Source organism: Narcine bancroftii, chromosome 10, assembly GCF_036971445.1.
Source record: "Narcine bancroftii isolate sNarBan1 chromosome 10, sNarBan1.hap1, whole genome shotgun sequence".
NCBI lineage: Eukaryota > Metazoa > Chordata > Chondrichthyes > Torpediniformes > Narcinidae > Narcine > Narcine bancroftii.
The window spans coordinates 75,647,166-75,661,493 of NC_091478.1; the positions used below are offsets into that span (position 1 = coordinate 75,647,166).

At 37.3% G+C, this 14,328-nt stretch overlaps 1 protein-coding gene across 6 annotated transcripts in view; it reads right to left on the minus strand.

Moving 5' to 3' along the window:
* The window catches only part of plekhg4 (pleckstrin homology domain containing, family G (with RhoGef domain) member 4), a 193,918-nt gene that overhangs the window by 122,827 nt on the left and 56,763 nt on the right, over positions 1-14,328 (minus strand). For all 6 annotated transcript variants that reach the window (XM_069901416.1, XM_069901414.1, XM_069901413.1 and 3 more), the window contains 2 exons: positions 13,823-14,020; positions 5,321-7,745 (listed from right to left, as the gene is read on the minus strand). In XM_069901416.1, the coding sequence (XP_069757517.1) occupies positions 5,321-7,745; positions 13,823-14,020 (2,623 nt within the window). The remainder of the gene's footprint in view (positions 1-5,320; positions 7,746-13,822; positions 14,021-14,328) is intronic.

Consider the following 14,328-nt stretch of genomic DNA (forward strand, 5'->3'; position numbering starts at 1 on the left):
ATTCAATAATTACCTATATGCCTCAGGAACTTAATGACCAGTTTTATTCATTTTATCAAAAATTATATACTTCTGAGGGGAAGCGGGATAATGGTTCTATTGAATCTTATTTATCTAAATTGAGGTTACCGGTATTAGATGAGAAAGATATCCAGGAATTGGAATCTCCGTTTACAGATTTTGAAATTAAGGAAGCTATACAGGAAATGCCAAATGGAAAGTCCCCAGGGGATGATGGATTTCTTGTGGAATTTTATAAAATTTTTTATGATGTATCATATGATGTATCAAATCTAGTGTATTTGGAGATGTGTTAAAACAAGTTACTGAAGAATAGAAGTTGCCTGAATCTTGTTCAAGTGCTTTAATAACTGTTATTCCAAAAAAGATAGAGATCTATTAAAAGTGTCTTCATATAGATCTATTTCTTTATTAAATGTAGATTATAAAATTATAGCCAAGGTACTAGCTAATAGACTTGCTATTGAATATACAGTCATTTTCTCCCCTTTTCCCCCCTCCCTTCCCTCCCCCTCCCAACCCATTAAACATTCAGTATTGATACATACTGATCAAACAGGTTTTATTAAGAATAGAAATGCATCTGATAATATTCTTCGATTAATTACTTTGGTCAATGCATACCAAAAGCAGCCTAATCATCCTATGGTGGTTGCACTAGATGCAGAAAAGGCTTTTGATAGGGTTGAGTGGGATTTTTTATTTAAGGTGTTAGAAAAGTAATCAAATTGACAAATGTTTATAATTTTTTACATCAATTATATTTGACTCCAGAGAAACTGAAAAAATATGGGTTTAGCAATTCAGATTTATGTTTCAGATGTGATTCATGTATTGGAACTTTTCTATATGCTGTCTGGACTTCTTCAAAGTTCAACCATTTTGGCAAGGAATTAAAGTAGATTTGGAAAAATTGTATAACTTTATATTACCATTAGATCCAACAATAATTTTGTTGGGTAATTTGATTTCATTGAGGGGATTAGGTTTGGATAAAATTTAAATTGCTTTTCTACATTTGGTGTTATCAGTAGCACGTAAATGTGTTGTGAATACTTGGAGAGATAATACAGAGATTAATATACTACATTGGTATAATGAATTGAAAGCTTGTATTGTTATGGAAAAAATTACTTATAATTTACATAATTATTCTCTTTTTGTTAAAAAAATGGTCTCTGTATTTGAAATATATGCATTTAGATATACTTTGAATTGTTTTCAACATTTATAATTTTTTTATTGTATATATCATTTATATTTTTGGCTCCCCTTAAGAGAGTTGGCTGAAGGGGTAGGAGGGTGGGTTTGGGATTTATCTTGTAAAATCAATTTTTGATTATTGGATTGTATGTTATGGGTTTTTTTAATCTTTAAATAAAGTTTGAAAAAAAAAAGAATTAAATAAAAAGTAAGGAAATTTCTTTGGAAAGGTAAATGGCAAGGGTTTCTATAGAGAAACTAATGTGGTAATGCAAAATGGAAGGTTTACAGCTTCCTAATTTTAGAAATTATTATCAAGCAGCGCAGATTAAATTTCTTGCTTCTTTTTTTTTAAATAAAAACCAATATAGAACTGAATAAAATAGGAGAGAAAAAAACATTAGAATTTATATACAAGAGGAAATCGAAATTGCTGGTTGCTGATAAAGAGACACCATTATTGAAGCAATAAAATAAATCATACTGGTGGTGAGTCTATAATCACAAAGTGTAATTGATTAACCCTCTTTTAGCTTTTTCAAGAGATAATCAGTTCTTGAATATATGGTACTGTAAAGGGATAATTAATGTTGAAGACTGTTATGAAAGAGGTCAATTAATGTTGTGATAGAATATTTGTAGATGTATTTGGGAGATAATTTGGTAAAATTAGAGTAGGTTACATATATACACACACTTTAACACAGATCTTATTTGAAATATTGAAGAATTCATATTCAGTGAATTTGCAGAAACCATGGAGAATGCTGTGCACATTTCACAAGTAGGTGCTAATTGAAATTACGTTATTAAAGCAACAAGCAGGAGATGTTCTGGTTGTTAAAAGCTCTTTGGTTTTGACAGAGTCCATAGAGAGGTCACTCCTGGGTTTTTGTTTACTTAAAGACAATAGCTTGACAAAGAAGACTAACTCCTACTGTTTGCTGGAAGAGGTCAGGGATTTTGCAAGTGAGAGAGTCACATGGGCTTTCTGGCAGTTGGGGAGAGAGTCAGACAGACAGCTGAAACAAGCTAGGAGAAGCTTGTTGGAACTGAAACAAACTCCAGAGTGGCAGATGTCTGGAAGTACTATTTGTCTGATGTTTCTCTTGGAATAAGTGGAACAGAAAGGAACTCTGTCGTAACCTGAAAGAAAGAGGTAATCATCTGGAGAATCCTGATGGCAGGTTTCATCAGCAAGACATTGAGGTGACTAATGGTGGTACCTCAGTTGTGGAAATCCTGGAACAACAAATCTCTCTCTGTAAACCCTATGAGAACCTTCCTGAGTGGTAAACATTTACCTTTCGAGCACCAAAGCCTGGTGAACTTTAGACATGTTAAATTCTGTGCACACTAAAGAATTGCCTGCAACCAGAGAACTTGGAAGAATGAGAAGTGAGATTGAACTGTGAACCAAATAACTTTTTCTTATATTTACACATACATCGCATACACGTGCGCTTAGAATTAGAAGGGGGTTAAGTTGGGTTAGTTAATAGAGATAAGTTAAAGTTTGATTCTCTTTTCATGTTTAAAGATAATTAAAAACAAATTTTCTTTAAATAACTACTGGTCTTGGTACATGCCTATGCTGCTGGGTTTTGGGGTCCTTTGGGCTCATTACAATGTCATTTGAGCAATTGAGAAATAAATGTTATACCACATAATACTCTTTTTTGCTATTTTCAGTTAAGAGCATATTTGAGGGATAAGCAAGGACCAACCATTTTTCTGTCTAGTTGTACTGAGGTGGAACTTCTTATTAGGAGTGGGATTGTTAAAAAAAATTACTCCTTTGATATAGTCACTGTTACAAACAGAAACTCTTAAACTAGGATTACGTAGATCTATCAGAGATGGGAAACAGATTTGAATATTATAATAGATCAATAAATGTGGGAAAATTTACATTGGGATTGTATGGCTAATACTATCAATGTTCAATAGATTTGTTCAATACAACTATTTTACATCAATTATATCTTACACCTCAGAAGTTGAATAGATTGAAATCAGACCAATGTTTTAGGTGTGGTGAAATTATAGGATCTTTTGTACATTCAATGTGGTCTTGTCCCAATGTGATACCTTTTTGGGCAGTTTTATGTAACTTTCTGGAACAAGGTACCAAAATTGCTTTTCCACTATCCCAATTTATTTTTAATTAGGAAATATTGAAGATACGTCCTAAATTGATCAATTGAAATTTGTTATATTAGCATTAACGGTAGCAAGAAAATGTATTGCAATTACTGGGATATCAGATATATCTTTAACTATGCCAGAGTGGCATGCTGAAATACAAAGATGTATTCCTTTATAAGAATATTACTTATAATTTAGGAAATAAATACTTGTTTTTAATAAATAAATGGTTTTACAAAATTGGTGGCTGTACACTCAAATAATTGGAGTGAATTTGTAATGATATTTCCTTCCTATCCCCCTCTAACCCTGTGAGATTCTCCTTTGTATGTTTGTATGTTTAAGTTAGGATAGAACTACTCTTTGCAGACGATGCCGCTTTAGTTGCCCATTCAGAGCCAGCTCTTCAGCGCTTGACGTCCTGCTTTGCGGAAACTGCCAAAATGTTTGGCCTGGAAGTCAGCCTGAAGAAAACTGAGGTCCTCCATCAGCCAGCTCCCCACCATGACTACCAGCCCCCCCACATCTCCATCGGGCACACAAAACTCAAAACGGTCAACCAGTTTACCTATCTTGGCTGCACCATTTCATCAGATGCAAGGAACGACAATGAGATAGACAACAGACTCGCCAAGGCAAATAGCGCCTTTGGAAGACTACACAAAAGAGTCTGGAAAAACAACCAACTGAAAAACCTCACAAAGATAAGCGTATACAGAGCCATTGTCATACCCACACTCCTGTTCGGCTCCGAATCATGGGTCCTCTACCGGCATCACCTACGGCTCCTAGAACGCTTCCACCAGCGTTGTCTCCGCTCCATCCTCAACATCCATTGGAGCGCTTTCATCCTTAACGTCGAAGTACTCGAGATGGCAGAGGTCGACAGCATCGAGTCCACGCTGCTGAAGATCCAGCTGCGCTGGATGGGTCACGTCTCCAGAATGGAGGACCATCGCCTTCCCAAGATCGTGTTATATGGCGAGCTCTCCACTGGCCACCGTGACAGAGGTGCACCAAAGAAAAGGTACAAGGACTGCCTAAAGAAATCTCTTGTTGCCTGCCACATTGACCACCGCCAGTGGGCTGATATCGCCTCAAACCGTGCATCTTGGCGCCTCACAGTTTGGCGGGCAGCAACCTACTTTGAAGAAGACCGCAGAGCCCACCTCACTGACAAAAGGCAAAGGAGGAAAAACCCAACACCCAACCCCAACCAAGCAATTTTCCCCTGCAGCCGCTGCAACCGTGTCTGCCTGTCCCGCATCGGACTTGTCAGCCACAAACGAGCCTGCAGCTGACGTGGACTTTTACCCCCTCCTTAAATCTTCGTCCGCGAAGCCAAGCCAAAGAGATAAGTTGTATTGGACGATCTCTCTCTCTGCAATTTAAAGATTTCTATTTTTTTTTTATATATACCTATAGAGTTTTATTTTTTTTCTTTGAGGGGGTGGTTGGGTGGGAGGGAGGATATTTTTTGGGGTGGGGTAAAAACCATCATGGATGCAATCAATTTGTTCCTTTTTTGCTATCTGTAGTATTATAATAGTTTTAGCATATATGGAATATTAAATAAAATATTCTAGACCATCAATATAAATTAAACAGCATTTTGCTCTCAAAGAATCAAAGACATTTGTTTCAGATTAAGAACTTTTGAAAACGTTTCCAACACCAGCTGATTATCTTTTTTTTGATCAAAGCCTTTCCAAGCATCTCCTTTTTGCATACTTTTATCTAATGCAGTTTCTTTGCAAACTTCCTTTTGCTATAACATTAAATCATTCTATTCTTGGTTCTGTAGCAGATGCGTTTCTAATTCTTCACCCACTTAACCAAAACTAAAATGGGATATTGTTTTTGAACTATATTCGCTCATTCTGTGATCACTTGTTCTGGGAAAAACAATAAAAAATACCTAGAAGACATAATATCAGAGAAATCCTACCTTCCAGTTTATTCACAATTGGACAGTCTCTTTGTTCTTTGTCATCCTCCTTTTCTGGTGGAGAACAGTGTTTGATTGAATCTTTCCTGGGGGTTTTTTCAGCAAAGGGCAATTTTTTATTTTTGTCTTCATTTATGGAAGTCAATTTGTGTTCTTCGATTCCCACCACATGTGAATGAGCAACGTTTGACTCAATTGTTACCATGTTTGACCAATATTCTTCAACAGTAGAGCATTGCTTACATTCACCTTCCTTTTCATGCTTAAATTCTGAAGTATTCTGTACTGTGGTCTCAATTTCCACAGCTTGTATTGAGAGACTTCTACTCTCTTGTGGTTGTTCTTCTTTAAGTAACATTATATTACAACTTTCTGTCAAATTCAAATTTTCAGTGTCAATGTGTTTTTGTTTGCAGAATTCATTTTGCAAGTAATTTACATTTCCATGTTCCACATATTCAGAAGTCGGATGAAATGTATCAACTTGAAACTGCTGACTTGATCTTTCTTTTTTAATAGAACACGTGTTCAATTCTATATTTTCTTCAGTCTGACGTACACAATCATTCTCTAAAAGTGTCATACAATCAGATCCACGTGTTTCTGTACATTCAAAGTGCTCTGATAAATATGACTGCTCCTGGTTAGCAAAAGTATACATTTGTCCTTCATTTATTAATCTAATGTCTTTACCATCAACCTGCTGGGGAATCGTAGATTCAACATCTTTATCAGCTTTCATCGGATTTTGTTTTCTGTTATCTTTTGAAGAATCTGTATTTTCAACAAGTGTAATGTCTTCAAATAAATTAGAGTCGCTATTACCTTCAGAGGTGATTCTGTGGCCACCTAATTGTGAACCAGCAAATAAATTGATATATTCTGTTGACTGAGTTGTAATTTTAGTAAATTGTACTTTTTGTGCAATATTTTGATTATTAAACTCTACATGCTCAGAATTGTCAGTTTGCTGGGTCAGTGTCTTTTTCTGCTGTAAGCTTTTAGCTGAGGATTGCTTGTACATAGATGGTGTAATAATACCAAAATTTAAAAGTTCTCCAGTGTTAGCTACATTACAATCAATCAATGGATTTAAAAGTTCATCTGAATCAATAAATAGTGTTGACAGGCCAACCTCTTCTTCAACTTGTGGGTAATTACAGTGGATATTTTCCATTGCATCTGCTTCAGGGATAGTTTTTATTTTTTTATGCACTTTATTCTCTCCACAAATAGCTTTGCATATTTTCATATTAATTTTATTTTGATTGCATGGTTTAGCAAATAAATCTTCAGAAGAATCATGAACTTGTCCATAATGCAAACCTTTAGGACATGTCTGGTTACAGAACAATGGTTCTAAAGATCTACTGTTTAATTTATTTTCCATACCTCCACAGCAAAATCTAAACTCCTGTGGCTTTTCGTGTCGGTGAAGATCAGCTTCCATTGGTGAAGACGGCTCTAATTTTTGTGATTCTTTGTTTTGACCAATATTATAAGTTTTATTATGAACTGGCAATCTCTTTTCCATACTGTCTGCATGTGACTGATGCTCAAGTGCCATATTGTCATCAAGAAGAAAATTATATAGATTTGGCAAAGTTACATTTGAAGATGACTCCATGTAATTTAAACTAACTGGTTCCTTGTTACAAGTGCTGATACTCAAGGGTTCTGAAGGGGTCACATCTGATGTTCCATTCATTCTTGATGCATTTTCAAATTTTGAACGTGAACTGTTTGTGTGTGATGACAAATCACTTATATGAAGAGAAATTTGATTGATTTCTACATATTCTCCTTCAAATTCTCTTGAAGTTTCTGCTGAATTAGCAAAATAATTTGCCACATTACTTAAGGGATGATGTAAAACCCTTGTCGGATTAATTTGCTGGGTCTTTAGTTCATTCTCTTTTGTAAATAGGTCTTGATTTGTTTCAGAAGAGTTTTCTACTACTCCACTGTAATTGCTTATGTGTATATTGTTGGGATTGCTGGCAAGGACGTCTTGATGTCCAATCCAGTTTCCTGATGATGTGGTTCCTATCATTTTTGGTTTATCAATAAATTCTGGATTTACCACCTTTTCCCAAGGTACTCGAAACACAGTGCTGTCAGTACATAACAAGCAATTTTGCAAAGCTGTTCCCATTCGCCCCTTGTTAATATTGTCCAACCAGTCCATAGTGAAGATAGATGTATAAGAGACTTCTGGAATTAATATTTCCTCAATGTTGTACCCATTTGTTGAAAGACATTTTAATATGATACGTGGCGTCCTTTTCAAGCGGGGAACAACTTGAAGGTAGAAATCACCAGGTTGTAGAGTTTTCCAGTCAAGTGAAGAAAGCTGTACCACTATTTTTTCAGAGATGCATAGAGGCCAGCCTTCATAACGGAATAGTAATCCATAATATTGAAACTGTTAGACATGGAAGATTCCTGTTTAAAAGGTTGAATCTTGGAGCTAAAACATCTAATTCACAATCAACAGTTCATGACCAAAGTACATTCATGGAAAGTAACAGCTGTAAGTTAATTTGAAACCATACAAAATTAAGGTTAAGTTAATTTAAAGCATGAATACAATAGGCTCACTTTTGTGGAGTAGTGTGGAAACAGGACAAAAATGATCAATGCAAATATTGAAAGCAAAAGTTGGTACAAAATTAGTAATTCTTGAAATTCATAGAACATGGAATATAGTTTTTAGACAATTTTACTACTTCTCCTTATACTTAACATGCATAACTTTAAAACCATATCATTTACAAATAATTCTCATTTTACACCAAGAATGTTTGTAAAGTTACTGTTCAGCTTAACCAAATATTTGCCTCCACCTTTAGCATTCTTGAATCCATCGGGTTTTGGTATTTCAAACAGAAACAAAAATGTCATGCTCCCTTAGAGTGATTCATCAATTTTGGATCCCACTTAGGATCAGCTCTTTCCTGAAACTCCAAGCTAACTGCTGACTTGTAACAGTGGCCAAATCTTGACAAGGTCTGATAAGTAAACTAAAGTTTAATGGAAGATTCTCTCTGCCCCTTGTTAGATAAGGAAGTGCCTAACCCACTGACCAAAGGAGTGATCTTGTCACAATATTTTAATATCAAATTATTCAATAAAGCTTTTAATTATATAGCTTATTTTAAAATAAACCACCATTTAAAATTTGTAAGGCAGTCGGACTGGCCAAATGGACCCCATGAGGGAACACTGAGATTTGGTTGGACATATGAAGGTTTGCTCCACTGAACTAGCAGTGCCCCTTGTCGGATTAATTCTTTTCAATGTTGCTATTTGCATGAAGGTGAACCAGGTTGTCAGTGCGAGGAAGGTGCACCAAGGACCTGACTGGAACACTTGAGTCAGAGCTGGTGGGATCAGAATTGGATGCGGAGGGGGAAGGTGGCAGCGGTATTGAGACTTCGCTGTCAAGGTGTGGATTTTAGACAGTGTACAAGATGACCCTGACATTTTTAATTTTCAGATCATCCTATGCACTGGCATATACAGTACATTTAAATTGCAAAAGTAATTTATTTGCCAATAGTTTTTACACCTGATTGGACCTAACATTCATTCAACATATGATTATTTATTCATTTGGAGGAGAATTAAGTATGTTTTTACTCTTTTGGGGGAGTAAAAGAAGTATAATGCATTATAATTTACAGGTCTAAAGTCCTACATTTAGTTTATTAGCATATCAAAAAAGATACTGGGTCGGTTTCTAAATGTACTTTAAGATTGTCTAAAATCAACAAGTGGATCATCTCAGAAGGATCTGGACCTAATTCACCAATCATCATACTGGATCAAAGGCAGATACCATCTCGATGGCCCTCCATCTGTGTTAAGATTACCTAGACCACAGGAACATCTATGTCAGGATGTTGTTCACTGACTACAACTCAGTGTTCAACACCTTCATACCAACAAGATTCATGACCAAACCACAGGACCAGAACTCTCTCCATCTCTCTATAATTGGATCCTCTATTTCCTCATCTACAGATCCATATCAGTGCAGATCGACAACATCACCTTACCCACATTAGCCATCAAGACAGGGGAACCCCAGGGCTACGTATTTAGTCCCTTACAAACATGACTGAGCACCACCCCCCAACACCCTCTACCACACCCACTCCCTCTCTGAACCCTGCCTAGTCTTTACTATCTCTCTGATCTTCCCCTCTCTAAGATGGAATGCTCTGTCCTCAGTAGAGACAATACCTTCATCCCCCTCCACCCACACCTAAATGAGTTCCACAAAGCCAAATACTTCTTCTGTCGCTTCAGTCTCCAAGAAGCCTACTTCCCTGACTGTGACTCTCCACACCCCACCCCCCCACCCCCCACCAGCCAAGACCTCTCCTCTTGCTTTAAGCTTTAGCTTTCTTCCTCCTTTTGGACACCTCGTGTTGGCCAGCTACCTGTTCTGTATCTTTTTATTTCCAATTGCTGCTGAGACATCAACCACCTGAACTTCACCACTCCCCTCTCTTATTCTAATCTTACCTCATCTGAACGCACTGGTCTCCACTCTCTCCACAACAATCCCAACCTCAGTATCAAACCCACAGACAAGGGTGGTGCCAGTGTGGTTTGGCACACTGATCTCTACCTTGCTGAGGCCAGGCCACAGCTTTCAGTCACCTCCTCTTCCACAGGACCTCACTACAGAACATCAAGCCACCATCTCCAATACTATCTCTAACCTTATCCCCTCTGGTCACCTCTCTCCCACTGCCTCCAACCTCATTCTATCCCATCCCCCATTGTTTGGTTCTACCTCTTATCCAAGTTACACAAACCCAATTATCCAGGTAGACCCAGTGTTTCCACATGACTCTACTCTACTGAACTAGTATCGTCTTACCTTGACTCCATTTTGTCTCCCCTGTTCCAATCCCTCTCCATCTACATTTGCAATATCTCACATGCCCTCCTTCTCTTCAATTATTTTCACATCCCTGAACTTGACCGCATCATTTTTACTATGGACGTCCAATCCCTTTACACCTCCATCCCCATACAGAGGACTCAAAGCCATTTGTTTCTTTTTTGACAAGATATCTTAACAGTCACTCTCCACCATTACCCTCCTCCACCTGCCTTCTTGTTCTCACTCTTAATAACCCTTTTCTCTCATTCCCACTTTCTCCAAATCAAAGGAGTAACCATGTGTACCCACATGGATCCCACCTAGGTCTGCCGGTTTGTCAGCTTTGTGGAAAAATCCATGCTGCAAGCCTACAACTGGCAAGACTCCTCAACTCTTCCTCTGCTATATTGAGGACTACATCAGTGCTGCCTCATGCATCTGTGATGAACTTGTCAACTTTATCCACTTTGCTGTCAACTTCCACCCAATCTCAAAATAACTTGGTCCATCTCTCTTCTCCATCCCTCCATCTCCTTTCCTATAGCTCTCCACTCCCTTCCCTCTCCATTTATGGAGCCATCCCCTTTCCCTTTTGCTGGTGTGCCTTCCCTCCCTTATCCACCCATTATTTCCTGCCTGTGGGATCATGCTCCTCTCCTTGCCCTATCCCCCCACCATTTTGTTCAGGTGCCTGCCCAAATTTTGTCATACCTTGATGAACGGCTCAAGTCCAAAAGGTTGGTTATATAAAGTCCACTGTTTGACCTGCTGAGTTTCTCCAGCATTGTGTTTTTACATCAACCACAGAGCCTGCAGACTTTGGTGTTTTACTTCACAATACTCCAAATGTGATTTCAACCATCCCTAATAAAACCTCAGCATTACCCCCTTGGTTTTACATTCTAGTCCTTTCAAATTCTAACTCTGTATTTGCCTTCCTTACAACTAGCTCAACCTGCAAGTTAACATTTAGGGAATCCCTTTGGACCACCACTTTCCAAATTTTCTCCCCATTTAGAAAACAGACTACGTTTTTACTCCTTCTACCAAATTTCGCGACTATACACATTGTATTTCATCTGCCACTCTCCCAATCTGTCCATCTGCAGGTTCACTGCATCTTCGACAATCCTTGCCCCTTGACCTAACTTTGTATCAATTCTGTCATACAAATCATTAACACATAACATGAAATGTCGCAGACCCAACACTGACTCCTAGGAAACATCTCAAGTCACCATCAGGCAGCCGGAAAAAGGCCCCTTTTACTCTCATTGCCTTTTGCCAGTTTGCCAAACTTCTATCCATCCTAATACATTTCCTCTAATTCCATGTGCCCATGTCTTGTTTAGCAGCTCCTGTGCAGCACCCTGTCATAGGCCTTCTGAAAATCCAGGTAAATAATATTCATCGACTCATTGGGAGATTGCCCCATCACCAGAACTTTCATATCAGCATTCATGCCTGCTCTGATATTTGTTTAACAAGTGATGCAAATTATTAAGTATCCAGGTTTTATTCAAATTAACGTATTTTATCTTTCTACTGCACTCTGATCAATCTCCACCTGAATCTTCAATTTGACATTTGAATACTTCTGATGGAGCATTAGTACTGTGCTGAGAAACAGCCTAGCTTTTGTGTTCAAATCTTCAGTGAGCTTTGAACCCACAACCTTCATAATCTGTTACAAGGCCACCTTCAACTGTGGCACTGAGAACATAATATTGTAATTTAAACATTATTTAATAAAACATACTTTATTACGAACATGTTTAGCAAATTAAAACAAAATAAATGCAATCCTATCTGGTTAGATTTTATCTTAAAAGTTAAAATATATTGTCTTTATTTCATTATCTTAACAACTTGAGCATTTCTCAAGATGTCCTGCAAGTGTTATTTAAGATTACGCACTATCTAAACAGCACAAATGCACTAATATGCATTTGATGTAACAATCAAGTGATCAGTCAAACTTTTTATTGTTGAACTCTATAAACCATATTCACAATATCTTATGGAACAAATTTTTTTTTAGTTCTTGCATTCAAAGACATGCTGGCATATGAAGATCATAAATGCAAGATCTAGAATATCAAAAAAAGTATACTCACACGTGTTTTTTTCATTTCATTAAGACTGATTTAATAAAAAAATCAAAGATTTAATGTGCTTCCCAACCACATGTTTGGAATTTCTATCAATACCCAAAATAACATCTATGTCATGGAAGATTTAAACTATTACAATAGCTTACTTTCTCAAAGTTTAAGTTTTGAAGAGAATGAAAACACTGCTATATTAGTCATTTTAACATAGGTTTATAATTAAAAGTTCCACTTTTTAGATGAATAGTTAAACAGGAAAGTCTACAGAAATTGTGATTGTACAGGTAGTGCAATATATAAATGTGCTGCAGAAACTCAGCAGGTTAAAACAGCATCTAAAGGATGCAAAACTTCAGGCCTGAGCCCTTCTTCAAGGTATGACTAAAAAGCAGGCAGGAATAAAAAGGGGAGAGCATAGAGGTGAGGAGGAAAGCAGAGGTCAACAGGCAAGAGGTCATAGGTGGGAGGATAGAAGAGATAAAAGCTGAGGTGATTGCTCTCTGAATGGAGAGGGAAGGGGCTGGTGAGCTGGAGGAAAGGGGAGAGAGGGACAGAGGGGGAAGGGGAGGGCCCTAACAGAAAGTTAGAGAAATTGATGTTAATAACACCTGATTGGAGAATGCCCAGACGAAGTATTAGGTGTTGTTCCTCCAATTTGTGGGTGGCTTCAGTTTGGCAGTGCACAAGGCCATGGACAAACAATGCAGAGGAGACTAAAATGGGAACACTGGATGCAGTAGATGACCCCTGCGCATTCACAAGTCAAGTGTTGCTTTATTTGGAAGGACTAATTGGAGCTTTGAATGCTGGCGAGGGAGGTGGCGTGGGCGCAAATGCAGGTTTTCTTGTGTTTATGGGGGCAGGTACAAAGGGGGCAATTAGTGCTAAGGGATGACTGGACGAGGGAATCCCAGAAGCAGCAATCCCTGTGGAAAGCGGAGAGGGGGAAGATGTTACTGCAGGTGGGATAACGTTGTAGGCAGAAGAAATAGTAGATGAATCAGTTTTTGGTCACTAATTGTTATTACAAGACAGTTAATCAGTCTGTCATTTTTTTTTTTAAATGGGAGCTCATGTTTAATCTTTTTTTAAAATTAAAATTTTCTTTTCCTTCAAAGTAGATGGGCAAGTTTAGAGAAGCAAACTGTCATACCAGTTTCCCATCAAGAAGCTACTGTTATTTTAGATTTAAATTTTAAATTGATATGATTATTCCGTTAATGTAAAAGTTAGATGCTAGTTTCCTAATAATTATTTTGTGGATCCAAAATGGTGCTGGAACTTTGCAACTTTTTGTGAGCTGCCTGTATGGAATGCAAAACTACACAAAAGCTTTGACAACCATGTTTTAAATTTTAAATGAAGACATTCATTGTAACCATCACAACAGTTTACATGAGAGTACCTTGTTCATTTTATATCAAGTCACAGCCTACCAAATCAAAAAAATCTTTATAAATTACCTCCAACTGATCTCAAACATTTACTTACACAAGCATCCTGCTGAATGCACTGCAGAATGTGTTTAGCAGGAACAAGGAAATCAATAAGGTAGCACAATCCATCACCACAGTACGTTTTCTCCACTACATCAAAAACCTGACAGAGAACAGTGGATGCTGTGGCCTCAAAGGGGGGATAGAGTGTTGAAAGAGTATTCTGGATACAAGTATCCAAGGATTCAGAATCCTGCCAAAAAGAGCATAATTATTCAGTCACTATAGACCGTATCTCCCCTTGCAACTTACACAAAATGTGATTCTTATGAATCTTTAAGTATTCTGGCAAGTTAACTACTTTCAATGAAAACAAGTGTTACTTATCCTATATCACTGTGTATCCCACAATAAAAATGGACTGAACAAGGGATACAAAATGAGCATAAAAGGTCATTCATAAATAAAATTTGCCTTATAATTTGTTCTGATCGGAATTCCTAATAATGTTTTTGTCAGATGGTTTAACTCCTTTCTTCATTATCATGCATTTAAAATGCA